The following is a 10,411-nucleotide window of genomic DNA, read 5'->3' as shown; positions in this document are numbered from 1 at the left end:
TCAAATTTCAGCAACACCAGGTAAAGATTTTCCACAGATCTTGGAGAAAGCTTTTGCCAGTCTGGTACTTAACGACTTCCTCCTGGACTTAGGGATGGTCCTGTCAGAGGACGATGGTGCTACAGAACTAAGAGACTGGAAACCTGCAAAAGAGGAAAGTTGTGCAAAAGAAATGTTCAAAGGCCACAGACGGAGGAACAAAGATATTGTGTGTAATGAAAAAACGGTTTTATCTTTCATGCTGCACAACTAAAACAGGGCATGATGACAAAAGTATGGAACACTATTAATCCATGGAACAATACTAAACCATATTGCACCACTAAACCATATTACACTACTAAACCATGGACCCCTCATTTTGTTATGCATAACACTGTCTTGAATTAAAGTTCACAATAGAAATATTAAAACATGTACCATCTGGAATATATTTGTCTGCCATCTGGTCCTGCATGTGAACGCATGCTTTGTTTGTCTGTTTCTTCACAAAGAGGAGATAATTTCATTAAAATCATTCAAAAACTTCAAAACATTATAAAAAGCAGAATAGCCTATAAAGCAAATTGTGCGAGTAGGAATAAATGGAAGACATTTTAAAGAATAAAACAGATACCTTGAATCTGAGCCTCAGAAACTTTGGCAACCTGAACCAGTGACGAGAAGGTTTCTTCTCAAGCCCCACATCCACTTTCTGTGTAGCACTATGCAGATCAGCGCTTGTGTGGTCCTGCTCTGATTGATAAGTGGTGATGTCAGCGAGATCTCTGATCACAGTGTGGCCAATCACAGCTGACAGCTCAGAGCTGCATCGCTCTACTGACTGCCGCACTTCTAAACCAGACTCAATCACAGATGTTCTTCCAGTACACTGAGACGTGACGCGGCTACAGCTGTCTGAGTCGTCTCCAGCAACATCAACTGATGATCCCTCACTGCAGATCAGCATCTTCTCAACAGTTGCTGCTACTGTTGTGGTTGTGACAGAAGGCAGCAGCTCTTCCAACTCATTGAGACATTTTTTCTCCTCCACTCCAGCACAGCAAACAGCTGTGGGGAAAGATACATTTACTTTAAGCTTCTACTAGGCAGATGATAATGATGCACTAAAAATAACAATTATAGACAATTACACTGTTATGAATAAATATTTGGAAACATATTACCACACTAGATCTCACCTGAAGAACATGTACTTTGGGCTTTCTTTGTCTGCTTGCTTATCTCACTGGGGGCAGACATGTCAGGGACCTCAGCAGGAAGCTCGTCTGCTGGGTCATGTTTGTTAGTCTGTAGCAGAGAAAATGAAGAAGACAGCAGGCAGCTGATTAATCACGTGGTTGTGAACTCTCATGCTATAAGATGTTTTAGTTTTGAAGCACATCATGGACCTGACTTTCAATGACTCATTCATTCATTACTCATTCATGATTAACAGTTTGCAATTCTCAGAATCCTCCACAAGGGGCGCTTTTAGAATTTTTGTATATGCGCTTTAACGGGAGGAAACTGGTGAACTGTGTCCCATACAAAAAGGCTTATATATGCTGACTTACGTAACATTTTTAACTACATCATGTTTCCCTTTACAATATATATTCTCATTGATTAACTGCAGTTATTAACTACATTATGTTTACACTAATTTACAGTAGCCTGGTTCTGCCAACTTCGCAGATCGTAAATTCTTTAGATTTAATTTGGTTTATGAATAAATAAATTTCTAAATAACAAACGGTGGCCGAATAAAGAAAATCTTGTGATTAAGTATTTATTTTATATTTTGTAGTGGACCAGTCATGTTAATTTACGTAGTAGCCTTCTGTTAAGATGTGTGATACCCTAAATACCAAACGAATGTAATCGACACCACAGTTGAATTTGCCACGAACGCGTCTCTTCGGAAACTGCGCTGAATACGTCACAGTCAGGGGCGCAGATGGCACTGGGGACGGGGGGGACATGTCCCCTCCAGATTTATATTGACCCCATCCAAAATCTAGCATCTACAATATATATATATATATATATATATATATATATATATATATATATATATATATATATATATATATATATATATATATATATAGTACAGCTTGGTCCCCCTCACTTCAGAATTTCCATCTGCGTCCATGGTCACCGTCAGATAATTAGCAATATCTTGGTGAGTTGTGCGTTCTGATATGGATGTCTAAGTAAACCACGGGTGTTATAAGGAAAAAGCAAGAAATGTTTTATTGGGTTTAAAGGAAAGTGTTTCAGTTCAATAGTACTCACAATCAGTAGCTCTTCACTTTGCTTCAAGGTCTCTTTCAGTTTATTGAACTGAAATTGCAGGATACTGTGGGCACGCTTCTCTCGCTCCAGTTGCTGGGGAAAAATAAATAAAACGGTTTCAGATGAGTAACTGCAGTGCAGTGTAGTAAAAGTTATAGAGAAAGTCAAATTCTTATACAATACAAATGTTTTCCAGAGAAACAAGACATTTTGGTCAGAGGTCCTCTATCAGCCATACACTTTGTCTACAATTTTGACACACTCACTCTCTCTCTCTCTCTTTCTATCTCTCATATACGCATTCAATAAATTAGAATATCATAAAAAAGTAAATTTTTTTCAGTAATTAAATGCAAAAAGTGAAACGTACAGTGTATAGATTCATGACAAGTGTGTATTTCTGTTAAAAAAGATTTTTCATTCAGAAATGTTAGCCTACTGGAAAGTATGTACAGTAAATTGACTCAATACATGGTCGGGGCTTCTCTTGCACGAATTACAGCATCGATGTAGCATGGCATGATCGCTTCCTTTTTAGATTGCACTCCCTACCCGTCACAATATGCGTTTAACTTTTTGTACTGAATTGTATCTAATTTATTGAGATACACCCGTGTATTATTTCAATTAATCAATTTATTTAAATTAACTCCATACAACACACAATATGTAGTAAATTCAATATTTTAAAATTCAATTATACAGTACATACCTTACTCTTCTCCACACACTCTCTGTGAGTCTCAGCAAGAAGCTCTTCTAGTTCCATGAGAGAGTCTTTCAGAGTGTCAACCTGATACATTAGATTAGTCTTCTCTTTTTCCAGTTGAGCATTGGACAGCATGGCTTTGCGATACTTCTCCTCCATTTCTTCCAGGGGATCCTACAATGGATGGAGCAGCATTATTTCTATGCATGCACAAGAACAGGCATACATCTGACTACAAAAATATTAGAGCAAAATCACATCAACTAAACCATGTTAAATGCACCGTCAAAGCTTCTTTATGATTGCCATTGATTAAATGTCATAAAAGAGCCTTGACATAACTGAAGGCATGGATCAGAGGTGTCAATTCCAGGTTCAGAAAGTAAAAGTCCTCACCAGGATTTTGCTAAAGCTTGCTAGATTTTCGAATTAGTGCAATCCAGGTAAAAATAGTGGAATCAACACAATCCAGGAAGTCTGAGCAAAATCCTATAGGGCTCTGGCCCGCCTTAGGACGAGTTTGTTGTTTAGTCATCCTCCTGGGTGATGTTAATGTTTTCCCCCACGCTTAAGCCTGGTTTATACTTGAGGGTCTGCGCAGCGAAAATGACGTAATCGCTGTGGCTCCACCCGTGCGCGAGGGCCTCGCGCGCTGTCGCGAGGTCGTGCTCACCTCTCGAATTTTGTAACTTCGCACGCGCGCCGCGCTTCAACGCGATGAACAAAGTCATGTTTGCAGGGTTCATACACCTTAACAAGGTGGAATTAAAGCATTTGTACATCACTTTCAAGGTCCATTTCAATATTTCCCAGCACGTTAAACTTAGTTAAATATTTATACATATACTCGAAATTATTCGCTTTTTATCAAATTATTTAATGGCTGTTTATTTTCAAAACGCCAAATCTTAACGTCTTCACGTTCTCTCATGTTTCGTCCTGGAATTACAAGAGGCTCGTATTTGTTAACGTATGGTTTCGGACAACACTGCAAAGCCATATTTACACTGCGGTGACGCTCGCGACGCTCGCGAAAGTATAAACGCCTACACCGCTCGCGCAGGGTCGCGCGCTACGGTCGCTCGCGAGATTTTAGCCCAGAATTTTGCGCTACGCCTCTGCCCGGTAGTAATGTATGCCAGTCCGCCCCTGCACACACCTGATCCTGATCCTGCACACACCTAATCCTGATCGGTGTTATTGTTTACGCTACTTAAATACGATAAGGCACCGTAAAATAAAGTAACTGGGATGCAGCTCGATAAATAATTTTAAATCAAGTCTTTAGTTGTGATCCAAGCAACTCGGTTATATTTTTGTACAATATTGCTACAAAGTAACTTTAGAGAACTATCTCAATCATTTACAGATTCTCATTTACAAAATGCAAACCACAATTAAACAACTTGACTGTGGCCTACACGAAATAATTGTAAAAGTTGTAATTACTAGAACTAGCATAAATGTAGCCTACTAGTCTGTGTAGAGATAGGAATTTTCAATAAATAATCTGAGAAGCTAAGCTGTCTCCAACTTATTTGGATTATAATAATACCAGCACAAAGGAACATGAACTTACCCTCAATTGTGTACTCATGGTCACTTTGAATAGTCACTCGTTAACTCGCAGAAACACAATAACGCTCAAGCCGCGGTGACGATCAAACACCATGTGTGAAGACGGCTGCAGCCGTTTCCTTTTATATCGTCCATGGTGACATCATAATGACATAATTACACAGCAACAATAATTATTATACTACCCAGATAGCAAAATAACGTTGAATCAACGTTGATTCACCGTTGTCTTGCTCAACGTATAAATGTTGAATCAACGTTGAAATGTGACGTTGATTCAACGCTAAAGTGCACATACGGTTCTACGTTGAATCAACGTTGAAAACCGGTTGACACTGGACGGTTGATCAACGTTGGTTCAACCATTATCTAAATATAGTTTTTATTAAAATCCAGTCCTGCTTTATGTACAGCAGGATGCCCATAAAGGGAATTATAATCAATGAGTTAATTAGTTAGTCTATTATTAATTAATTAATATTATTATAATTATTATATTATATTATATTATATTATTATACTATTATTATATTATTATATTATTATTATTATTATTATATTATATTATATAATTATTGTATTATTATAATTATAATTATTATAATTATAATTAATCATTATTAATTAATTAATATTATTATTAATTAGTGTATTAGTTATATAGTAGTCAAATATATTAATAATAATAATAAACAACAATCACAGTCACAAATAATTTATGCAAGAAATTTTATTTTAATAAATGTAGAACGTTGAATTTCACTGGTCAAGGGGTCTTGCTACTTCGCCACTGCAGCTGAATAAATCTGAATAAAATTGAAATTAGATTATTGTATACGCACTTTTTGAAATTTTATTTTTAATGTTCAACCACACATAAGAGTACCTGTAAGAGTAAGAACGAGTAGCTGATGTTTATGTTCTCCTTGGAACTCCTCCTTCTTTCTCTGGTGCGTATTTCAACCATTTCTTCACTGCATCAGCAAATCCTATGTGGGTGCTTCCAGGCAGTGGCGTGCACAGACATTTTGGGGAGCAAGTGCTTGGGGGGGGAGGGTGAAGGGCACTTTTTAGCGCACGTGGAACACTTCATTATAAAAAAAATTACAAGCACATTTTTAGTTGCTCACACTGCCCGTCACACACATGTTGAATGAAATTTGACTTTAATTTGTCACATTCTCTAAACGTGAGTTTTCAATGGAAAAAAGTCACGCAGCCAACTGATATAATTCATATCCAATTATGAATCCAATCCATAGCCATCTGCGCCCCTGAAAGTAACTAATTACATTTACTCACATTACTGTAATTGAGTACTTTTTATGAGTAATTTGTAATTTTCTGAGTAGTTCTTGAAATATGTAATTTTTACTTTTACTTGAGTACATTTTGACCCAAGTAGTTTTACTTCACTACATTTGAACGCCCTCACATTACTGAGTAAAAAAATATTGATTGTGAAAAATTAAATGCGGGCAGAAATTTTAATTTCTGAGTCCCAGAACTGAAGGCCAATTGCGTGGCATTGCCTTGCGCGCGCCCTTTTCATTGTCTCATAATCAGGTCGTAATCTGGTGCACTTTTTTTTCCAAAAGGATGAGATTGTTCTATCTTTAAATCTTCTATCTATCAGGTTCTGTGGGATCCTGTGGACATTTTATTGTGAAAAGTGGAATACTGTGGGCACTGTATTTTGAATAGTTGGATCTTGTGAGCATTTTAAATAGTGGAATCCTGTGCGCATTTTGTTTTATTTTGAGATGTGGGATCCTGTGGTCATTTTATATTTTATTTTGAGTTGTGGCAACCTGTGGGCATTTTATTGTAAATATTTGTCACGTTGAGGACCCCGGCCCCTCCCTTTTGGGCGTGTGTATACGTTGTCCACGTGCTTTGTCTGCGTCTGTGGAACTCCGGTGGTGAGGGCTATGTCGCGTGATAATCTGTCTCACCTGTGAATCGTCTCGTAATCATGTGGGGCTAATGTGGTCTGTCTATTTAATGTGCGCTCGCGCAGTGTCCTGTGCTCGTCGTTGTCTAAGTTTACACGTTGCTGTGTGTGTGAGAAGTTGTATGTTGCTCGTGCGCTATTGCGCAATCTTTGTAAATAAACAAAGTGACGTCAGTCCAAAGAGGATTCTGTGTCTCGTCCTTCGCCGACCCACGAACGTCACAATATTGGGATCCGGTGAGCACTGTATTTTGAATAGTTGGATCCTGTGAGCACTTACTTTTAAATTGTGGGATCCTATGAGCATTTTTTAATTTTTGATGTGGGATTCTGTGGGCATTTTATTGTGAGTTGTGGAATCCTGTTGCATTTTAGTTTGATTTGTGGCATCTTGTAGGCACTTAATTTTGTGTGCATTTTGTTTTTTGAATAATTTGTAATTTAAATTTCTTTATTCTTATCATTGTGACGCTGGGAGCGTAGCGAAGGATGAGACACAGAACCTCCGAATTCAGCAGACGTCACGTTTAATGTGATACATGTTATGGTAGTGACCATTCAATCAAATATTGTGCAATACAGCGCACGTTTAACATAAACAGACACGGCAATGTGTAGACATTAGACACCGACGAGCACAAGACACTGCGCGAACGGAGAGCGCAGAAGGGGGTGTCGTCTCCTCCTCCATGTAGGAGCCCTCCTCTTCCTCTGTATAGGACCCCTCCTCCTCCTCCCCACCGTAGTCTACGGTGGGATCAGAACACACTGATGGAGGGTAGTCCTCTTCCTCCCCACCGTAGTATTCGGTTGGGGCGGAGCACACGGAGAGGGGTTAGTCCACCTCCTCTTCTCCCTCGCCATAATCTACGGTGGGCGTGGAGCATATAGAGGGTGGACGGTCCTCTTCCTCGTCCGGAGAGTCCGCCCCCTCGAACTCGCTCTCAGGGGTCTTCTCCGTGGAGCAGAGCTCGAGGGAGCCTACCCGCAGAGGTGAGAGGTCTCTGGAGGGAGAGGGGTGACGCTCCTTCCAAAACCGCACCGCAGTCTCGCGGAAATAGTCCGCCAACTCCTCAGTCTTGGCTTCCCGAGCCCGAAGCAGCATAACCGCACATAACGGGTCCTGCTGCATCGCTTCGAGGGTGACGGGGGCTCCGCGGTGCTGTGCAGGGGAAGAGGCGTGGTGGTGCTTGCTGGGCCTCCTCCCCTTCTTAGGTCGGGTGGTGTAGCCTGGCATGGTTTGGTGTCTCTTGTCGGCTCGTCGTTCTATGACGCTGGGAGCGTAGCGAAGGATGAGACACAGAACCTCCGAATTCAGCAGACGTCACGTTTAATGTGATTAAAATATTGCGCAATACAACGCACGTTTAACATAAACAGACACGGCAACGTGTAGACATTAGACCACGACGAGCACAAGACACTGTGCGAACGCACATTAAATAGACAGACCACATAAGGCCCACGTGATGACGATACGAGTCACAGGTGAAACGGATAATCACGAGACACACCCGCACCCACGGAGATACACTGACGCAGACGAGTAGATGCAGACGATGTTAACACACGCCCCAAAGGGAGGGTTCGGGGACTGTAATGTGACAATCATAGTGTTGTCTGTTGGACAATAGGACTGAAAATTGTTTGCACTTTATGGTACAGGTTGTGACTGTCCTTGTGCTGTGAGGAAGTATGTTCCTGAGCCCAGCTGATCTTTTTGCAAGTGTGGATGTGCACTTAAATACGCCTTGAAATCGATTAAAACAACTTGTGCTGAATTTGGTTCATGATTCATCCATGCATTAAATAACTGAAAGTAACTAAGTAACTTTTACTCAAATTACATTTTAAATGAAGTAATTTTGTACTTTTACTCGAGTAAATTTTGAGATGTGTAATTTTACTTTTACTCTGAGTAGATTTTAGGCAAAGTAATGATACTTTTACTCAATTACAATTTTTCAGTACTCTTTCCACCTCTAGTCATGTCCTTCAGTTAACTTCTGTTTACCCTCCACTGTCTGCAGGCCTTGTTGCATATATATTTGCAATTGCAATTAATAAATCAATATAGGCCTACAATTAAGACAGTAAAAGACCGTAAAGTACGAGAAGGAGTTATAGGCTACTGAGTGTTGTCATTACATGATTGCAGATGGGCATTTTTCACAGGTAATGGGGAACTTCCCGTTTCTTCTTTCACAAACGAATGTGTTAATTTATGTTCCCTAACAAAACCTATACAACAGAAAACTTTCAGCTTAATACATAGATTTGCAAACTCTACCTTAATTATTTGTATGTGGTCATCCTCACGTTATCTATCATTGATTTGGGCGGGAGCGACTAGTTTATCAGGTGACCAGTCGGCTAAAAATGCTTAGTTTGGTGCTGTATGAGACATTTTACTGCACAAGAAAATGATTTCACGTTGGGCTTAGAGGGCAAACAGTACGATTTTACTTGATGTGTATGTGATCTGGCTGGTGGGGCACGGGAGAAGAAGTCTGTTTGACTGTGTGTGTTGTGCTGAAGACGCTTATTTCCACTCGCTGAACTGAACTGCTGCTGCAGCGCATCTGGTGTTAAAGGAAGAGAGAGGTCGGGTGTGTGCGAGGTGGTGGCGCATTTCAGGGCATTATTTTTAATCGCTCAGGTTTTCAAAAGATAATTTCAAACCAAACTCAGTAAAATTATATAATAATAATAAATAAAAAAAAACGAAAAAAAAACGAAGTTTCAAAAGGGCACTTTCGTTGATAAAGGGCAGAGTTGTCTATGTGTGCACGCCACTGACTGGGTTTGTAATCTTTCACCTTCAACTGCAGTTGGGATTCTGTATGTGTGTGCCATGTCTCTCTGGTGGGAAAATATTGCTAAGACCCAGGAAATGGCTTAAATTATTGTAACATATGTAGATGTAATAGAGTTTTGATATGAAAAGTTTAGTTTTTTATGAAAAATAAGTTACTTTATAATATGTTCATTGTTTCAATTCTGGACAATCTTGTGTCTTGCAAAAATTTGTTAAAATACTGGAAAGTGTTTTAAACTTCTAGCAAATGTGAAGGAAAAGGCTACACCATAAAAAAAATTACAATTCAGTTTCATGACTGATTGTTAAAACGACACAAATCGTATTCATGTAACACAATCGCTGTGTCCAAAAATGAACACAGGTTGTGTGTTAAAGGTTCCAACACATCAACACATAATACAACACAAAATAAAACAACCTAAGTATATACACAAGTTGTTAATAATACATCTTTTCTAAGGATGCACATTGATATTTGTAATGGCAGGTCAGTGGAGAACTTCTTGACGGAGCCTCTGTATGAGATTTGAATAAGGAAACGTTGCGGTAAGTTTACTAGATTCATTTTTTTTTTTTTTTTTTTTTACAAAATGTTTTGTTTTTCTGTGAATCACTTCAAACCAGCAGACACTGACCTACATCTGTATAAAGTTACTGTCATTTAGGATTATAGTGTGTCTGTGACAAACCACAGGGTGGCAATATAGTAAGAAGCTCAGGTAACTTTTAATGTCAAACATCAGCAGCTTGACAGCCTATACAGTAGAAGGGTGAGAATAATGTGAAGACGTAATTATTTTGAAAAAATATTTATCATGTCACAGGCCTTGACTACATCAGAAATGACCTTCACACTGATTTCGATGATGTCACCAGCACAAACAGCAACAAACAGGATTATTTTTGTTAACAAATAAATCACACGTTACTCAACAGTTACTCAGTACTTGAGTAGTTTTTTCACCAAGCACTCTTAGTCAAGTAATTATTTGGATGACTTTTTACTTTTGCTCGAGTCATATTATTCTAAAGTAACAGTACTTTTACTTTATTTGGCTACTCTACCCAC

At 39.1% G+C, this 10,411-nt stretch overlaps 1 protein-coding gene across 1 annotated transcript; it reads right to left on the bottom strand.

The window, feature by feature from the left end:
* LOC143516358 (uncharacterized) lies at positions 1 to 4,687 on the bottom strand. The gene is made up of 7 exons (XM_077007909.1): positions 4,569 to 4,687; positions 2,993 to 3,163; positions 2,281 to 2,373; positions 1,182 to 1,290; positions 617 to 1,050; positions 421 to 484; positions 1 to 143 (listed from the first exon to the last, which is right to left on the bottom strand). The coding sequence occupies exons 1-7, from the start codon at positions 4,584 to 4,586 to the stop codon at positions 1 to 3; spliced, it is 1,032 nt and encodes a 343-aa protein (XP_076864024.1). The 5' UTR covers positions 4,587 to 4,687.
* Positions 4,688 to 10,411: the final 5,724 nt, after the last annotated feature.

Source organism: Brachyhypopomus gauderio, chromosome 6 (assembly GCF_052324685.1).
Source record: "Brachyhypopomus gauderio isolate BG-103 chromosome 6, BGAUD_0.2, whole genome shotgun sequence".
In the NCBI taxonomy this organism is placed as follows: Eukaryota; Metazoa; Chordata; class Actinopteri; order Gymnotiformes; family Hypopomidae; genus Brachyhypopomus; species Brachyhypopomus gauderio.
The sequence above is the reverse complement of the archived record's forward strand: the minus strand, read 5'-3'. Positions and strand labels throughout refer to the sequence as shown.

What these genes read in the sequence shown, in the direction of transcription:
- LOC143516358 (XM_077007909.1), bottom strand. An exon ending in AGTGTGTGGAGAAGAGTAAG is followed by an intron (nt 2,374 to 2,992) that starts GTATGTACTGTA and finishes ATTTTTCCCCAG; the next exon opens with CAACTGGAGCGAGAGAAGCG. An exon ending in AAAGTGAAGAGCTACTGATT is followed by an intron (nt 1,291 to 2,280) that starts GTGAGTACTATT and finishes TCTCTGCTACAG; the next exon opens with ACTAACAAACATGACCCAGC.